At 41.3% G+C, this 20,167-nt stretch overlaps 1 protein-coding gene across 2 annotated transcripts in view; it reads right to left on the minus strand.

Annotated features, from left to right (window-relative positions):
• The window catches only part of HTT (huntingtin), an 83,062-nt gene extending 64,120 nt beyond the window's left edge, over positions 1-18,942 (minus strand). Inside the window, exons 1-10 of one of the 2 annotated variants that reach the window (XM_071556899.1) lie at positions 18,627-18,942; positions 12,446-12,529; positions 12,087-12,207; positions 8,565-8,624; positions 6,523-6,602; positions 5,959-6,097; positions 5,574-5,715; positions 3,420-3,598; positions 2,760-2,964; positions 1,842-1,889 (exon numbers count right to left, since the gene is read on the minus strand). In XM_071556899.1, coding sequence (XP_071413000.1) covers positions 1,842-1,889; positions 2,760-2,964; positions 3,420-3,598; positions 5,574-5,715; positions 5,959-6,097; positions 6,523-6,602; positions 8,565-8,624; positions 12,087-12,207; positions 12,446-12,529; positions 18,627-18,727 — 1,159 coding nt within the window. In that variant the 5' untranslated portion in view covers positions 18,728-18,942. The remainder of the gene's footprint in view (positions 1-1,841; positions 1,890-2,759; positions 2,965-3,419; positions 3,599-5,573; positions 5,716-5,958; positions 6,098-6,522; positions 6,603-8,564; positions 8,625-12,086; positions 12,208-12,445; positions 12,530-18,626) is intronic. The other variant, XM_071556900.1, reaches the window with a different exon arrangement.
• Between the last annotated feature and the right edge of the window lie 1,225 nt (positions 18,943-20,167).

Raw genomic sequence — 20,167 nt, forward strand, 5'->3', positions numbered from 1 at the left:
TCTGCTTTCCACAGCTGACCATCTCTAAAAGTAAGTGAAAGAGGAAGGACACTGAAAAATAGTCATTAGGCACATTAGGCTTTGTATGCTTAACTGGGTATATAACAAAAGCAGCAGGAGACTTTTCCACTACTTGATTAAAAAAATAAAATCAGTTAAGTTGCAGAAAAGAGGCTTTCATTTCAAAAGGAGTTTTCAGCCTTTTTTTGCAAATAACCTTCTGAAGCTGAAACATAAACAAACCAACACAGGCCAGCTGCTCAGAACTGAGGCTGGTCTGACACAGTAACACTGCCAAGATGTGGAACACACAGATTTCTGTAGATAGCCTCACTTTACACTCCTACACCTCAGGGAGTATTACAGCTTGAGAAGTCTCACCCATTAACTACTACTCTATGGGACAGGAGACTGTAATCAATGAGGAACGGGGAATAGACGTGGATTTTCCTTTCTTTCTACAATGGAGAGCAGCAGGAAGTGAAGAAATTAAATCTGTACAAAGCATAAAATCATGAAGAGATTTCTTCAAATTGGCCTATGCCATTGTTTCAGACCACAAAATCTTCATACCAAAGTCTTGAGAAAGGATAAAAACTGAAAGTTTAGTGTTTTAACAAGTACTTTAATTGAATTTCCACTACTATTAATACTTACACAGAACACTATTAAGATGTGAAAGTATCAAAGTGATGGTTTACTATTCTTCATTTACAGGTCTTGTGCATTGTTATTCTCATTTGTTGCATTCTGTCTCACCTTTGGATGGTGCAGCAACACTGACTTTCAGAACATCCATTCTTCCAATCTGTCATTTCTAAACTAAAAACTATCAGTGCATTCACAGGCATTTCATTCAGCTTTAGCCACTCTTTCATATTTAGGTATATTCTTAAAGCACACAGGTCAGGTACTTCAAGTACTGTGAGATCCTTACCCACAGAGATGGAAGGACATATTCAGAGGAAGTATAAGCTATAATGGTCCTTCAAGGTCATATTATCTTATTTAAACTACTTTTTCTTGCAGTTTGTCTTTCCAGCATTGCACATCTCTCTGCTAATTAATGCGTGCACTGACTGCACTACACTCACAGGTAGTTTCACTGCAATAGCAACATTTTGCTCACCTAACGCAGGTGATGAAACTGTTACTTGGCTGTGTCTGGTCTGACTCTGTCTTAGTAATACGACTGGTTTTAATCAAAGTGTAAGCGTATTTGAAGTACTTTCATGCATAAAGTGGGAAAAAATACTTCAGAGCAAATTGTACTCTTTAAAATCCTGCTAAATGAATTACCTATTGAAGAAAAAACTTAAAATATACACAGCAAGGCAAAAAATGTATAGGATTAATCACCAATAGAAGAAATTAAAAAAAATCATATCAAAGCATGCAAACACACACATGCATTAGTGAATTACAGAGGAAAAAAAGAGGCCTAACAAAAATCAGGAAGGTTAAGTATTTTGTGAGTTACATTAAAGATTAAGTATTACCATCAAAAAGAATGCCCTGTTCATAGAGTTTATTTTTCCATGTGCTCTTTAGAAGTGAAAACTGCATCAATAATCATCACCATAACTTTGACAGTGAACTCCAACAAAAATAAAATTATACTGCTTTAAATAATTTTAGAATGTCTTCACTGCAGTATCAGGAATTGCATCAGAATTCTTTAAATATTTACAGTGATTAATCTCAGCTGAAAAAGCCAGTTGTGAATGAAGACCCAAGTTCAGCAAGACAATGAAGTGGGGAGGGGGAAGAAAAAAACCCAAAGCAACCCCCAATAAATCAGGAAGGAATGCAATTAAAGATTTGTTTTCAAAAATAATCACCTTTATGCTTTCTTGCAAGAACAGGGCTGCATGAAGACCCCCCTCCAGCTGCAAATCACAGAAAGTAACACATCAGGGCAAAGACAGAGCTGCTGAAATCATGAAGGAATTTAACAGCCACAAATGGGAAGGGGGGAAAAAACCAAAAACCAAACAAAAACCAAAAACCAAAGCCAGAAAGAAACAGCAAACTTGTTGGTTTTGAAGCCCAAGGGTTTTTGATCATTCCCCATCAGATTACTTTGAATTTTCTATGCCGTTTGTGCAAAGTTTGCTTTTAAAACCATAATTTCTAAATTTTCCTGCTATAATTGCTTCCAGCCAATCATTTACCTTTCAATAGCAGAAATATTTAATGATTTGTTAGTTAAATACAGAAGTCCAATCAGAGACTGATTCTTTTCAAACAAGTAAGTAGCAGTTAAGAGAATTTTAAGAACATGCACTTCACAGACAAGAAAGCTCATAGCTGATTTTAACAGTTAAGGATGAACTTAAGTCATGGTTTAATTTCATGCTGGTTTTGGTATTCAACAAGGAGAGCTCAGTTAATACAAATTCTGATTAGATCAGCTTCTATGAATCACAGTTGTCACATGATTGGTATAAACAACACCAATTTTGTGAAAAAAAAAAAAAAAAAAAAAAAAATCTGCCAGCACAGTTAACTTGTTTTGTGTAACAAAAAACCAAAACCATGAACATAAACTCTAAAGAAACCTCTGAAGTTTGTCATTGCTCAATGAACCCACTTAAAGGAGGGAAAAAATTTTCACTGTACGTGGGGGAAAAAAGAAACCATGCATAACTTCCTATGTTTCATTTTATCCTTCATGCTTTTGGCTAACACTGAGAACTAGAGCTGATGATGACGTATGTTCACCTCCTTTTACTCCAATTATCAAAAATACAGCTTACCTATAAGTTCCACAATGCTCCCACTGCGGCTCCTGCTGGCAGGTTCATCTTTGGATACACTGACCTGAGCAATGCCCCCTGAGCTGGTCAGGGCATGGAGGAGTTCAGGGGGTGGAGTTCGAAAGAGCTGCTGTAGTAATTCTAGAGCTCCAGTTACAACATTATGGTCCTGATGTTGGGTGTAATGCAGAGTCAGTTCATAAACCTAAAACCCAACAAAGGACTGGACTAAGTTTATGAAGACAACATACTACAAGTCTTGTCATCTACAACATTAAATTTCAGAGGTGCATTAAAAATAACTGATGTTTGTTATATCTGATCTTCACCATACCCTTCCAAGGAGAAAATGTGTCAATCAACTGTAGCCATTTAACTGCCTTTTTGGTAGAAGTCTCTTTGCTTCTTTTTATTGTTATGGATGGAAGAATCACATCTAAAAGCACATAATAACTTTTGGGCTCCTTTGGGAGCACCTAACAAGCACTGCTGACTTCTGGTCATTACATATCAGTAATTCCCATCACTGGATCAACGATCATTTACCAAGATGAATTTGAGAATTCAGAATGTTCAATATCAAACTAATGCTGGATCGAGATTCATTTATTTTCCTTCCAATCAGCACTCTTCAGGTAGGGGTCATTATTCATATTTTACCTGTATAAGTTGTTCTGGTGAAGGTGAAATCTCTGTTTCTTTCCTTGTTACACCAAAACTGCCTTTCAGGCTGGTATCTTTTACTTGTTGTTGCAATAAAGGAATGAGATACCTTAGTGTAAGTAAAACACCCAGAATTAAAAGAGTAGGACGATCATCTTCGACAGGAACCAACAAGCCTGAGGGTAGAAATGAAGTGGCCAATCACTTACTGACAGTGTTTAGTTTCACCACAAGCGTTATTTCATGTAGACCATATAACAGCTTTTCTAAATACAAGCAGACAAAAATAACCAAAACCTAGCAGTAACTTCAGAACACTTTCTAAATGTGGAAAAATTTGAAAATATGTATTTAATATTCCTGACAATTAATTAAGCAACACAGGAGAATGGTGAAAGGACCCTGTCTCACCTTCCCTGTTCCCTTTCTCTCTTTACTCCATAAAAACACAACAAGTTTTCTGGATTTTTTTAATACCTGAAACCTTTCACCAAATGATCTAAACTTTCTTGCTCCTCTCACCTGCCTCCTGTCTTCACTTGGCAGTTTATGGCCAAACATCATTCCCTGACACACATGCACTATGATCCTAATGAAACACGTTTAGACTTTGTCCCCTCCTTTAAGTATTGGGAACCTTGTTCCATACATCTACCTGATAATTGCAGCCAACCCCAAAACATATTAAGAACAAATATAAGTTATGTAAAAAAACACAACACAGAGAGAGGAAAACACAAAAAAAAATGAGAATCAGTTCATGGAGTTCCTATTGGTGCTTCTGTCTGAATTCCATACCATTGCCAGGACATTATCACACTGTCTTTAAGGGAGGAAAGTCACAATGTGGCATTTGAATTGTTCACACTCCCTTGAAGCAGCAAGGCTAACATGATAGTATCTTTTGTATCTGCTGGTCTTTCTTACCTCTCCTTTTGCACTATAGTCTTGTGCTGGTTTCAGCTCAGGTAGTTATTTTTTTTTTACAGTGGCTGGTATAGGGCTGTGTTTGGATTTGTGCTGAACACAGGGCTGATAATATAGAGATGTTTTTGTTATGGCTGAGCAGTGCTCACACAGAGCCAAGGCCTTTCCTGCTTCTCACACTGGAGAGAACATTGGAAAGCTGAGAGGAGACACAGCCAGGACAGGTGACCCAAACTGACCAAAGGGATATTCCATACCATGGCATCACACTCAGTATATAAACTGGGGGGAAGAAGGAGAAAGGGAGAGGTTTGGAGTTGCGGCATTTGTCTTCTTGAGTACCCATCAGTGTGATGGGGCCCTGTTCTCCTGGAGATACCTGGACACGTTCCTGCCCATGGGAAGCAGCAAATTAATTCTTTGTTTTTCGTGCTTGTGTGCAAAGCATTTGCTCTCCTTATAAAATTGTCTTTATCTCAACCCACAAGTTTTCTGGGCTCTGCCCTTCTATTCTCTCTCCAGTGCTGTTGGTGGGGCAGTGAGTGAGTGGCTGTGTGGCACTCAGCTGTTGGCTGGGGGTAAACCACAACATCTACATAGTGAAGAGCCCATTCTCAGCAACAGAAATGAGGGAAATTTCCTCTGAAATCCAAAGAAGCCTCTTATCATGAGTTGTAAAACAACCCAAAGACCATGCAAACTTCCCAGCTGAAGAAATATAGAAACTGTGTCTGATGCAAAATTGTGTATTGTTACATAAAATAATTGCAATTCTAGTTTAAGTTAGACCAGAATCCACAAGGTGGTATTCCTAAACGGCTTACAGGGTAGGTGTTTATGGCCCAGAACACAGCAGTCATATTCTCCATCTCAGATCTGCTGCACTAACAACCAAGCTGACAAACCATGCAAGTCTTCAGATTCCTGATCCTGACAAGTTCTCCCAGGATCCCTAAACCACCTGGTTTTCCAACAAGCTATTTGCTTCCCAAGGTTCAGCTATTTCTTTTCAACACTACTGATTAGCATTGCAACAGAGATATAAGTAGCTTTAGAAACATCTCCATCTAGCTTAACACAAAACAGAGAAAGCATCAGCAGAGTCACTGGTAGTCTAAGTATCCTTGCTTTACTTGAAAACCTCCCACATACAGGAAGTGTCTTACATGGAAAAAATGTCATGAAACTTACACATACAGCAAAATAATTTCCCCATCATCTTACCTAAAAGTACATTCAATAACCAGGCATAAAAGTACTGTGTTCTCCGTGAATGCTGACAGATGCTCACTGCTGATCCTGCTGCTGTGCGACGGATGGTAGGGGAACTGGATTTAAGATTAGCTATGAAGGCCTTCAATAAAACCTAGAAACAAAAATACCCACCTTATCTTTTTATGAAAAAGAAAAGACAGAAGTGAATTAAGTCAGCAAGTGTATTTTTCATTTCCTCTAAGCACTCCTTCATGCGCAGCAACCAAGGGCAACTTCTGCCTTAACTCAGACACACAGCTGTAACACTGCTTTCTGTACCATGTGACTGATAATGCCAACAGCTTACTGTGCTTTGGGATATAATGGGAAGCACTAACAGCGTAAAGAAAGGTACCTTAATCTCATTGTCATTTGCAAAATTGCCAAAGGCTGCCATGATTTTTGGTATTGCTGCAGCCAGAGTCTCCTGCACCGACTCTTCGGGTCTCTTACTTATCCGTGTCAGACAGGGCAGAAGGTTCACCAAGTACGGCCTGAGAACGGCAAAGGAGAAACAGCAATCTCAGAGCAGAACAACTGCACCCATGTAATTGTTTTTAATTCATTCTCAAATTCTGTGGTATTATTAAATCATACAAAAATGTACCTGTTAGCTATATAGAATGTAAGAGAACAGGAAAAATAGTCTTCTGAATGTAAGCCAATACACTTAAAAACACAAGTCATTGTCTTTATTGTCTTCACAAGTTTTTCTCCCTCTTCCCCACAGTCACGTGTAGCACAGAACCAAAATTCCACTAAAAGCTAATCAAATAAAGCTGCTCCAGAGAGAATAAGGCGGTAGGAATTTCTCCAACCCCCTAATTACGTATTTAAAACATCACAACAGAAACATTTTGTTAACATCTCCATTTCTTTTAAAGGTTCTTTGCAAAGTTCACTACAAGGATGTGTTTACCTGCACTTTTGAGGCCGAACTAGATGGGCAAGCTCAGCAAATCTCCAGAGTGCAGCACGTAGACTTCTGGAGGCACCATTCTAGACAGAGTATGTAATCGTCACATTTCATCAAGCAAAATCATTTATTAAAACTGCCTATAATACACAATATACAGTATGCATACAAGACTATACATTTTACTTAAACAGATAAAAATGTAGTGTCTGGAAGCCATAAATTTCCTTTAGCCAAAAAGAAGTCAAATCAGCCCCATGACTACCTTCATTTTTTTAGGTGGTTTTAGGAATTTTCTGAGTGACCCAAAATGAATAGTAAAGAACACCACAGAAGAGAAGGAAATGCCTGAGATCTCCACTCTGCTGAAATGTGCTTAAAATATCACAGAGAAAGGCATCAATCAACAAAGAGACTCATGATATGAGAGTCTAAAAATCACTGGAACACTTGCAGAGATATAAATGCAGCATGAAATTGACAACAGTGAAAATATGCAAATAAGTAACATTCAGCTTCTGAGCACACCAAAGGAAATAAATCAACATATTGATCTGTATCACTTCATAATGGCTTGACTGCTGAAGTTCAGTTTCTATTTGTCTGTACTGACACCTGCAGTTGTGCACATGACTGGAGCCAAAATGGCCTTGCATTAATTAGTGTCTAAGGATATAGTCCAGCTCCTTGGTATTGTTGGAAATAAGGAAGTCAACAGATCTCTAGGAGATAGTGTCTACCTAATATAGTTCAAACCCAACCAAAATGCTTCTCAAATCCAATCCCTCTGAAGACAGAGCTGAGATGTTTAAAAATGTCATTTATTTCGTTAGTGTATCAAAGGCTTGCAGTCTTGTTAGCATGACAAGTGAAAAGTACTTGCATCTGAATTACAAAATGTGCATTTTTTAGGTTCACAGCCAAACAACAGATTCTGGTATGGCTTCTAATGTGATACAACCAATACACAAACAAAATTTAGTCTGCTGGGTGCCCCTGCTGTGCATGTTACCCCTGTTACACCTTGTCATGAATCTGGGAGCACCACGAAACACGTCACCTGAACAACAAAATATTTCCTCCTGCACCTGGTCATAAAGTGCAGAAACTTTAGAATAATTTATATGTTGGCTGTTTTCTGTTAATTAGATAAATGTCCATTTCCATACCCTCACATATATTGCATGACATTCAGGCACAACAATATAGTAAGATAACAAACAGGGCCTACGAGTAGTGCAGATCTGATAGAAGAACTATGCATGTTGCTTTTGTGACTTCCTTAATTTTCTAGAGTTCTAGCACTTCCCCTTCTAAAATAACAAAAAGCAATACTATTACTGTTTGACAAGTAACACCTGTATTTTCTCTCTATACAAGCCTGATTATATGTTTATAGATGTAAGAGACAAGATTTCAGTAATATTGTCCTGAACACAGCATTTCTCTTCTGTAGTCACAGACTGCAAAAAGGCTATTACTAAATTTCTTCCTGTGAGTATAAACTGAATTGTGGCTTTAGGTGCCAACAGAGATGCTTCAGTACTTTTTCCTATGTCTCTGTAAGAAGCTGTAAGTACAAATCACACATTCACAGAGCAGTTGTATCAGGTCTTCAAGTCTTGACCAAATGATTCCTCCAAGAGGTTGCATCAATCAAGAATGTCAGTGTCCTCCATCTAGTTTTCACCACCCTATTGCTTCAAGTGATTCTTTCCAGCTCAGTCAGTGGAGCAAACATTATGAACGTCCCCTATTCCTTTGGGCTGGGAGTCACTGAGGTTAACTCAGACTGCTGCTCACACCAAATGCTCACACATTTTCTGCCAGATAAGCTTTCAGGAGTGGCTAAATCTAAACAACAGACCCAACAGGAAAGAATTCGGTAGAAAAATACATTAAACATTTATAAATTCTTCCAGAATGAAGCTTTGACCTTGATCTTAAAAGACAAACTATTCATATACATTAATACTACATTCCAATACACAAAAACATATATTAAAATACCATATTTCAGAAGGACATGAAAGAAACTCACTCACCTTTTTAATCTCTTTATAGAGTTCTAACTGTAACCTGGGAAGATTGGAATCCATCAAAGCCTGCAATAAAATGCATTGAGAACAAACTGTATCAGAGGGGAGGCAGGTTACAAGGAACAACCTTACCCTTGCAATGGAACTACCTAATCGTCCCTGTATTTGATGCATAACCAGGAAAGTGATAAATACTGAGGAGGAACACCTTTATCCTTCACACAAATGCAGACAAACTCCACAATCTCTAACAGTTATTTGCAGCTAATATTGACTGCTTTATCCACTCTACCTACAGAAGGCCATATGGGATCAGAATACAACCAGAGCCAACCAACCGATTGTGCTTTCCAGCAATCACCAGGAAGGGATACTCAGGAATAGAACATGAGAACACAAGAATAGCATTCACCAAGCAGCAAGAGGCACCCCCTGCTATACACCCCCACTGCAAAGTAGCCTCCTACTATTTCTCAGACTGAAGCTGTATTTGTACCATTACCTTTTACAGCCCTTGAAAACCCCTTCTTTCATGAATCAGCCCATTTTCTGCATCCATTTAGTACCACAAAGTGTTCTGGACAACAGAAGTGTCACAACCCGGGATCTAATCAAGCACACAGTGACAGAGCACACCCTGTAGTTTGAACCTGCACTCTGGCAAAGAACCAGTGTATGTAAAACAAAGTGAGCACTGGTCAGTAGGAATTTCCTCTTCACCTCAGCTCTGACATTCTCGATCTTTAAAGTATTGGAGAATAAAAAAAAAAAGAAAATAGTTCTTCACACAGAATAATTTGTATATATATGGTTACCCTTTCTCTTCCACTTTTCTTTCTAGTGCCTACTACTATATCTGAACAGTCCACCACCCCTTCCTCAGATGAGCTGAGAGCTTCACACCGTGTCAAAGTGACTGCACTGTGGATTCACATAGTGCCATAATGTTTAGTATTTCATTCTTTACTCCCTGCTCAATAATTTATTGATTTATAATTTTCTGCCTGCCTTCCTGACCACCAACCATTAAACTCACCTCTTCCCAGGATTACTCATGGTGACTACAAAACCTGATGGCACACACTGAGCCCCAAAACTCCATCCACCCCAGTTATACCAGTCATTATAACAAAATTGTGTTACCTTCCCCAGACAAATCCTACCTGGGTCATACCTTTGTATCAACATAACCATCCCCTCTACAGACTGCAGGTCCCTACACAACAGCAGGTAGGACTGACTTCACAAAACTTGGGGTTTTATGAGAAGTTCACTGCCCCTAAATATAAGGTTATCAAGCAACACAAAAGGCACAAGCTCCTATCTGGGTTCAAGGCCAAGTTGTCCTTACACCACCACACCCTCTAGAGCAACTCTTGTTGCTGGTGTAAACCTATAATTTTAGCAGGCTAGAATTTAAAATGTCATCCTGATTGGAAAAAAATTACAAGCACAGTCAACTCTAAATTACTACAATAATGAATGCAATTACTGAGACCGACTGTACTCCAGCCTGTGTGAACATCCCACCAGAACTGTTGGCACAGAGAATGCTACAACATTGAGCAACAGCTTCAGTAACAAGACAGCCCGACTTTACCCAGAGAAACCTGAAAGTCCCCACTTGGTATTCTTTCTTTTAAAGGTACCAGCAAGGTCATTTAAATTTTGAGCTATTTATGCTGCCTACAAGATTCTGACAGGCAAGTGTAGGGATACCTAGAAATGACCTACAGAGTTCTTATCTACAACTCTGTGCTCGGCCCTGCCTACAAAGAAGTGTTAGTTTTTTACTAACGAGCATAAACTCCAGAGAGAGACACAGTCACACAGCAATTTTTCCCTCTATATTCCCATATTTCAAGAGAGAAAATACAAAACATCTACCTAGCAAAAGAATCAGCCTCTAAGAATGCCTGAGGAACTAAAAAAAAGCTGAACTTGGACCGAAATGCAAGCTTAGGGGTCCAACACCTCCGTTCCACTCATTACAAGCATCACTGCTACTTGCACAACCAAAAATAAAACTTCTTCTTGTCTCTGCATTTATACACAGGAGTGTCTGCCTAAAGATTAAGTTGCTTACACACAGCATGAAACACAGAAACAGAACACAAACTGCAGCCAGTTTGGTAACAGTGGGATACATCCGTGGGGCTGGAATGTCACAACCGTTGTGATTTCAGAGCTGCGACCAACTGGTCTAATGATTGACAGAAAACTGCCATTTAAAATCACTTTCATCTTTAAAACAAAACAATCTACCATACAAACATTTAAAAAATAAAATTAAAGGTTTTCAAGTTGTCTTGAAACATGTCAGAAAGCAACAACTCTATGCAGATTAGGGAATTTATAAGGTAAATTTTATACCAAGCCTACACAGGAAGTTAATGGAAAGTAGGAACTAAGTTTGCATTCTTTAAAACTGTTTCAGAGCATCTTTTAAAGCAAATGAAGTTAAATAATAGCGTTTGAATTTCACAGAGTGCTATCCCACAAATGGAGAAACATTTAAATCAAAGTGAAAGGAGTAAAGTGCTACAGGGCAAAACAAAAAGCAAGGCACTTGCACTTCCTCATTCCCAGTCATTATGGAACACACTGCACAACCAGTTTTCTCCACACAACTCTCAGCCACAGGCTCAATTCCCAAAACTTAATTAATTCAGATATCAAATAAATAGAACTGAGAGAAATCCATACAAAAATAGAGATGCTTAGTTTGCTTGCTTCTACACACCCCTTCATGCTAATGAGAATTATTATTTGTGTATTTCTAAAGCACCTAAACTTTGCATCAACCAAATCAATTATGCAAGTACCTAACGTTGACTTAAAGTTCAAATATTTCAGGGGGGAAAAAAAAGCGCAAGTGAAGGCAAACCTGTCCTGAAAGCAGCAGCTCCCAGGAATTACTCAAAAGGTTCGTTTTAAGGTATTTTGAATCACAATTTAGACCTTGCCTGACCTCCTGTGACGCCCATCTGCTGTTCTCCAACAAGCCCTTCATTCTCGATCACAGCAGGGGAATAAACAACCTCCAGAGCACCATATTTATTCTAATTACTGCCTAAAATCTCCTCCTCCAAGTCTCAGCAAATCACATTACCTGAATTAGTGCATCCTACTAGTCTGGAATGAAAAGGCACTACATCTTTCAATCAGCTTGTTAATAATATTTTACCCATTCCCTCTTTATGTTTATGGAACAGTAACAGAGCATTCCTCCCACACAAGATGATTTTAGAAAAGCCAACATTCTTGTTTTGATTAACTTGAAGAGAAAAAAGTTAATGAAGAACTGAACAAAAGAATAGATCAGAACAATGAATGACAGCAAACAAGTGAAATATGTTGATCTGGGCATAAACAGCTCTCCTAAGAGCACATCCAGAATCCAGTAAAGAAGCTTCCTTAGCCTCTTACATAATGAGATATTATCAAAATAAGAAAAGCAACTAAAAGCACATCAGTGTGAATTCTTACAGGACTCTGCATTAAGAAGAGGCAAAATCTGGTCCTTACTTTAATAACTTTATTAAGGCATTCATCAGCAACCATCCGGACGTCAGACTCTGCATCCTCACTGCACAGGAGAAAGAGCTCCATGGCAATGCCCAGCAGCTTCTGAAACTCTGGAGAATTTCTAAACAAATAAACATTACAAAATGACAGTGTGCACTGTGAAAAAGAAACACCAATGCTGGTTTTGAAGGGGTTTTATAATCCAACTACACATACATTACACACATTTATACAAGAGAAGAGAAGTTTTAAACAGAAGTTCAGCATTTAAACCCAGCAATTATCAGGAATCCTCCCAATAGACAAAACTCCCAAGTTGCTATTCATTCTAATGCAGTAAATTAAAGACATTATCTTACCTTAAAGACTGAGCAACTATGTTTTCACATATTGTTAGACAGTGGTTCACCCGATCTTTCTTGGTAGCTGAAAGTTCTTTCTTTCTAAAGGAAGAACACAATGATGATGAGTCTGAGACAGGACTTCAAAAGTGACCATTTAAACATCCTTGCTAAGTGCAGTGTCTGATGATTATACAAGAAAAGGATGCACTTATTGGCCATCAGATGAACAGCCACAGACCAACTACCTGTAGTCCCATGACTCTCTCTGCCAGCTGCTGCTGAGAGCACACAGGACAGAAGCAAAGGGAAGGACAAGAGCTTAGAAAGGCAATAAACCGTTTAACAGGGAATATCATATTAATTCCGTAAGTTTCACCAAGAAAGTATTTGTCAAAAACTGAAAAATGGAGAAGAGTAAAAGGAAAGGAGGAAAAAGTGGAGCAGACCTAGAATAGAGTGAAAATAGAAGAAACTGATAGAAAGAAAAAGACTGGGAAAAATGAGCCATAAAACCGAAAAATACTTTTGAAAAGACTTTCCTCACACATTGCATCATCTCAGACTTTTTTGTCTGGCAGGTTCTTGAAATTTAAAGAGTTCTGCTCAATGGACCAGTTTGCATTTGAACTGCAAAGGATGACAAAGCAATCCTATCATAGACTACATTCCTTCAAATGGTAATCACAAGAAAAGAAAAGCTCAAGGCACAGTCTCTGCCCATCAAGAATAACATCCCTGTAGTAACTCTTGGAATAGCCCAGAGTGTACGACAAAGAGAATAAAATTCACAGAATCAAAGAATATGCAACCACAAACGAAGCAGAGCACAATATGAAAAGCTTCTACTTTGCAAAATCTGTTTAACATTCACTTCAACATGATATAAGCTCTTGGAATAGCAGCTCTTCACTGCTCCACCCCCAACAGAGGAACTGAAAAATGAGGGCGAGACAGATCCCAGCCACGACTGAGAAATTTCATTTCAGTGTGCAGCATCTCCTACTCAACTTTGCTGACACAGAATCACTTCCAGGAAAGCAGATGTTACTTTTAAATAATTAACCAGTAGCAATACTGGAGCAAAACCACACCCCCAAAGTACGTCTCCCGAGTCTGTTTCACAAGGGGTTACCAGCTCCTTCACTCACATTCACAGACAATTCTCCTTTTTGTTTTTCAAGTGAAAATGGATCATCTGTATTTTTGATCTTTAATTTTCTGTCTTAGCAAAAAAAAAAAAAAAAAAAAAAAAAGGCAAAAATCATCAAATAGCAGAACAGTGTTTCTGAACTAGAAATTGGAAAACTATGTGAACGGCCTTCAGCTGCATTACTATCATCACCACAACGTCAAGGACCAACAGCAAGCACCCAATAAGCACATCAAATTAAGATAACTCAAAACACAGTGTTAGACCTTTTTTATTTTTTTAAGAATTATATTGTAATATTTAAAGCTTTAGCTCAAATAATAGTACAACTTTTGAAAACAGTCATTCTTGTCCAGTATCCCTGTCCTTTTTTCCTCCATCAAACTGGAAGTGAGGATTTGAAAAGTGTTACAATCCTCCCAAGACTTCTGTTTTCCCCTCAAAGATCTTCTCATCTCACCCTAGAAATACTTTCCATTTTAAAAAGTTTAAGGAATAGCACTGAACAATGCCATTTTTTCCACCATGGTTTGGGGTCTGGCAGCATTTTATTTAGGCAAGCTACAGCATTCCCCAGAGAGGATCCTCCTTGCACTTGTGCTCTTAAGCCACTGGCAGAGTAGAAGCAAACAACCTGAATTTGATCAAGACCCACAAGGCCTTTGTGTCCATCCTGAAAAAGCACCAGTCTTTAGCAGCATTTCAGATATCTCGAACAAAACACCAAATACTCCCCAAGATGCCCAACTGATTCTACAATCACATCAGCACCACAGACATGAACAGGTGCCTCATTCACCTTCCATGATGATTTTACACAGTATTGCCCACATCTCTTATGAGGACAATTTTCAGAACACACTCAACCCAAAACCAGAACAGGCACATCTCAACTTGCCCATGAGCTCAATATTTCAGATACAAAACACATTAAAGATGTTGCTGAATGAGATTGGGTTTAGAATAAAGTTATGCATCATCTACACACAATATAGCCCTGAGCAGGGAAGGGAGACATGTTCAATACTGCTCAGACTAGTCGAGATCAATCTCCTGGGCAGATTTCTGCTAACAGAGAGCTCAACTAACACTAAATCTACCACTTTGCTGAAGTAAGTAACTTAAAAATTAAAAAAGGCCTGGCTAGAGAAAATTTAACTTCTAAAAATTATTTAAGGAAGTCAAAGGTGGAAGGAAAAACACAAGTACATCATGCACATGCACATATTTTCTGTGCCTACAGAGGGAGAAGGGTAACAGAACAGTATCTGGAGAAAACACATGATATTTTATTAAAAAAAAAGCTCTATTCAGAAATATTATGAAGTCCTCAGGCAAACTGCTGATGAGCATACCCAGGGGGGCAACAACAGCATCACACATTGGATGAATCAGTCACACATATCTAATGAACAACAGAAGGCAGGAGAGACTGGAAGTCACAGTTCTGCACAGGAAAGCTGCGCCTCACATGCAGAGGAGTTTCATCTCCTGAGCACTCGCACGGCCCATCCCTGGCCTGGAAGATTAATGAGCAACACCAGAAAACCATCAAGACCAGATAATTTTGTCCTCTGAGTCCTGTTGAGCTGACTACAAATAGATGCAGCTCAACAATGCTCGTTTTTATTAGACCTTAAAATTGAGGATATGTAAAGAGCAGAGAAATTCTAAAGAAGAACCAGCAATAAGAAAAAGGGCCAAACCAAACGGCCTGACATTAATCTTGAAAAAAATAACAGGAAACTAAAAACTATTCCATTAACAACAAACAGAAATATAAGGGGATCATGAAAGAAACTGAGTCCAAATATGGGGCACACATGAAACAATGTGTAGTAACACAGGCAATAATGGATAGCCAGGTTAACTCCAATGGGTCTGCTACACATCCCAGAAACAGGAACTCCACAAAACCCACCAGGAACCACGAGTGCCAGGCAGGGCAACACGTCTTACCCATGCTATTCATGAGCCTTCAGTGAAGCAAAAAATACATATGCAACCACACAGCACTCATCAAACCAACCTGAGACACAGCTCCAGTCAGACATAAAAAACCCCGAAAAATTGATGAGTATAGAAAAAAGCATATTGTTGGAGGGCACTTGGGCTTTTGCAGCACCTTTTGCTGTACAGGTAATGCTTAGCATCAAATGTAAAAAAAAAAAGTCAAATTATAAACAATTACAGTAATTGATTATTAGAACAAGTTGACAACAGAAAATGTGACGATCCTACCTTTGGATTAAACAAATAAAAGCTAAATACCTTTCCAGAAGAAACATTAGCAAGTCATTCTCTCAGCTCACTGATAAAAAGTAAAAATGAATAAAATGTAAAATATAGGATGTGTGATGGTTCATCTACCTTTTAGTTTCACTGAGTAAACTCTGAATTTTTACATCATAATAATAAAATTTTAAGTCAGTGGGAGCTTTGTAATACAAAACACCCAATTTCAAACAATTTTAAGAATCTGAAAAAGCTAAAAATGGCTAAGAAGAAAATTAGGTAGCTCAGCAGAAGCGTATAGAAGCAAAATGACAGAGAGCTCATGTTACATTTACACAGAAGAGGAAAAAAGCAACACAGAAGAGACACGAGAGGGGGTCGGGCATGGACACCTGACTGTAATGGGTAATATAAGCACAACACATGATTACTGCTGATTAAAATCTCTCAAACCAGAAAAAGCTCTGACCTTCCTCGTAGAAGCTTGGATTTGATTAATATTTTAATTAAAGAAGTAAAGACAGGATATCAGTATTATCAAAAGTTCTGGAGTCATTGTCTGACAGTAAAGTGAAGAAAAACATGGATACATGTTGTGCAAACAATAAATTCTTCTCTACCCCAATCTCTCTGATCTTAAAACATTTCACAGCAGGAGACAGTCCTCAGTAGGAGGGCAGGAGCCACACAGAACTACAAAATATTTAGGTGTTATTTACACAGAACCACAAGGAAGATGAACACTTCTCCCCAAACATAATTTCCCTTTGCAGCCCATTACAAACAAGAAAAAATAAATGCAGACAGTATTGTGAAATACGTTCAAGATGTCACCTGTGATTTCCCCAGAAGTTTGGGAAGCTTCAGCAAAGGCTGCCACAACAACCTTTCACTGGCCTTTATGAGGCTCAGTGGTGCCACTGAATTTGCTGCTCCTGGGGGCATGCAATCCCATCAGCTTCCTGAAAACACAGCCTATTTTTAAACACAAAGCAAAGTCAATAAGGACAACTACAACACTAATTTTTTAATGTTCAGAGTAGAATATGCCTAAATTTAGACCCCCTAACTGAGTATAATATCCCTTAGCAAGCATCATGAATAATTTTCAGGATTTCCTCTTGAAAAACCACAATCTGTCTCATCAGTAACTTTCTAGACAGACTTTTTGAACTGCATATAGGAAAGACTGGACATAGATGCTCATCCACCCTCCCTGTCACACAAAGTACTAGTATAAAAAATGAACAAAACAGACCTTAGTCCCTGCACACCAGTAAGGCATCGAAACACAATTAGATCATGGAGATGAGGCTTTTTCACCTATTATGTACCACAAGCGTGAAAATGCATTGAGGTTGTTTGAAACAACACTCTCCAACCAGAAACAGTACCAACGGTGATAATTTAGTTGGCAACTGTATCAGAGTGTGCTGTGGGAGCAGGTGGCCAAGAGCCCAGAGCCGCTGCTCCGCTGCCTCTGCCAGCACGGGATGGAACTGCCAATCGAGGAGCTACCTGCTCCCTCGGCCCTTCCTTCTGCTCCTCACCCTTCTGCTCCTCGGCCCTTCCTTCTGCTCCTCATCCTTCTGCTCCTCGGCCCTTCTGCTTCGCTCCTCTCCCCAATAGCTGGAGAAAAAGCAACAGTGTGACTCCTGTCTTTATCCTGTAACCACCTGGGCCTTTGCACCTGCTCAATAAAGGCTATTTTTAGAGAATGCAAATACAACGGGTAGCACTGTGGTACTGAACAGCTCCTCGTCCTCCAGTAATGCCTCCTGATGGGAAACCAGAACATCTCACAGATCTAATGCATCTGTCCCTTACGTTTAAGAAAGTAAAATACTATGAGGAATATCTAAACTTCTCTCTTAGGTCTCTGTGCAGCAAATCACAGTACAAGACTTTAAATGAAGTTTATCCCAAAGAGACATTCACAACTCCTTCCAAACATATGACAGCTCAGACTTCAACACTATTTCAATTTCCAACTCATAAATGTCAAAGTTTGTGTTTAAGTTCAACACCAACTTTGAGAGCGCTGCACTGATAACACAGAAGAAAACCAACCAAATGATGACGGACACCTTTAAAGACATGGAAAGTGAACTACAGAGTGGAAGAAATTTCTCTTGCTCAGCCCTGAGTCCTTATTTCAAGAAAGCTGCACAATCAGCTGGAGAGAGTTCAGGGAAAAGACACTCATGCAGAAGGAATCAAGCAGTGAAAAACAAGCTCTGTGAGGAAGGATTTCGGGAGTTACCAGAAGGGAAAAGCTCAAAAGTAGTGCTTTAAGTTATGCTTCACGGGTTTCGCCTTTTGCAGCAGTGTATTAGCTGAAAATAAGGCTTTCCTTCCTAGAACCAGCCTGTGAAACCACCACAGCATCGCTGCATCTCCCGTTCACCGGCCGCACTGCTGCATTTTCAGACGTGCTTGCCCCGAAAGTTACTCCGCGCTTAAACTTCAGCAGCGAGTCGGGAGCGGCAGGAGCAACAGCAGCGGCGGGAGCGGCACGGACACGGCCAAAGGGAGCGGGAGCGGCACGGCCATAGCCAAGGGGAGCGGCAGGAATGGCAGCAGCGGCCGTGGGAGCGGCACGGCCACAGCCGGCGGGAGCAGCGGGAGCGGCACGGCCACAGCCGGAGGGAGCGGCGGGAGCGGCACGGCCACAGTCGGCGGGAGCAGCGGCGGGAGCAGCAGCGGCAGCGGCACGGCCACAGCCAGCGGAGCCGCCTCCTGCCCGGGCCGGGCCGGGCCGAGCGAGGACAGGCGTGCCGGGACCCCCCGCCCCGGCCACGGGGCACTCACGGTCTCTGGAGCGGCTCCTCGGGGAGGGCCGTCGGGCCCTGCTGCTGCTGGAAGGAGCGCAGCGACTCGAACGCCTTCGTCAGCTTCTCCATGGTGGCCATGTCCGCTCTGCCCGCGCCGGTGGCACCGGCCCGCGCTCCGACCCGCCCTGTCGCGGAGGCTCGGCGGGCCCAGGAGCCGTCTCAGGCCGCTGCCGCGGGCTCGCCGCTGCAGCCGCCGCCGCTGTGCCGGCGCTCGGCGGGGCCGGGCCCGTCACGACCGCGCTGAATGGGGCGGGCGCCGCTCGGGGCCGCGTCCCGTCCGCCCCGCCGCCATCTTGGGGCGTCCCGGCGGGCTCCGCGCGCCGCCGCGGCCCTGCGCGCGGGCGGGAAGGGGGCGGGGATACGGGGGAGCGACCAATCAGAGGCAGGGCCACGCCCCCTCCCGCGCGGCGCTGCTCCGCGGCGCCCCCTGGCGGCGGGAGGCGGGGCCGGAACACACAGCCGGGAATCGGCGATGGAAGCGCCGGGCGATGGGACACACGGGGCGGCTGGCACGGGAACGGAGTGAGGGACACACGGGGCGGCTGGCACGGGAACGGAGTGAGGGACACACGGGGCGGCTGGCACGGGAACGGAGTGAGGGACACACGGGGCGGCTGGCACGGGAACGGAGTGAGGGACACACGGGGCGGCTGGCACGGGAACGGAGTGAGGGACACACGGCCGCTGAGACAGGTTCTAAGTGACAGCTGGGAAGAACCGGTAATTCAACTCATCTCAAAGACGTGAAACTGGCTTCCAGCAATGGGAATGGAGAACAGCTCTAGGAACTATTCAGAAAATAAATTTCCAGCAATCGAACTTTGTTGTTGTTGGCAGATAGGAACAAAAGAAAGAAGCTCATGTCTCTGAGTATTCAGGCCCAGAAAAGTCTGCACAGATCACATTTCTGCCAAACACTCAGGAAAACAGGGCTCTGCCAGTTAATTGCATGAGCATGTTAATAAAGACAATCCATCTGAAACATTCCTCTGAAGTAAACTATCCTTATTACTGAAAGCAACTCAACTTAGCAACCCCCTATTTCATTATGCATGTGTAACAAAATGTGAGCTTCTAAGGAAAAACAAGTATTGTTCCTGACAAAGCTTGTCGAAGGGTTTCTCTGGAACAGGTGGCTGATCATGAATTTTTTATTTAGCAAATGATACTTGATAGAAGGTGACAGCAGAGATGGAATGCTGCACACGCTGTGTGGTAATCGCATGTGCCTCTCCACACTTGGAAATAAACTTAAGCACATTAAGAAGAGCATAAGCTTTCATCAAAGATTAAAGAAGCCACCAACCCGGTCAGTCCTCGCAAGCTGCTCCGGAGCTTTAGAGCAAATGTGTGCCAGTCCCCCACGGGCTGCAGACTCACCGGCAGGAGCGCCAAGGCACTGCCTTCCCACGAGCACACCCCTTTGTTCTCCCTGTCCTTCCCAACTGGATCAGCAGTGGGAGCCCTCTGGCTCCTTAACCAGGAGCTGAGACAACTGCAAGACAACTCAGGTGTGTC

This window comes from Pithys albifrons, chromosome 5 (assembly GCF_047495875.1).
Source record: "Pithys albifrons albifrons isolate INPA30051 chromosome 5, PitAlb_v1, whole genome shotgun sequence".
NCBI classification, from domain to species: Eukaryota; Metazoa; Chordata; class Aves; order Passeriformes; family Thamnophilidae; genus Pithys; species Pithys albifrons.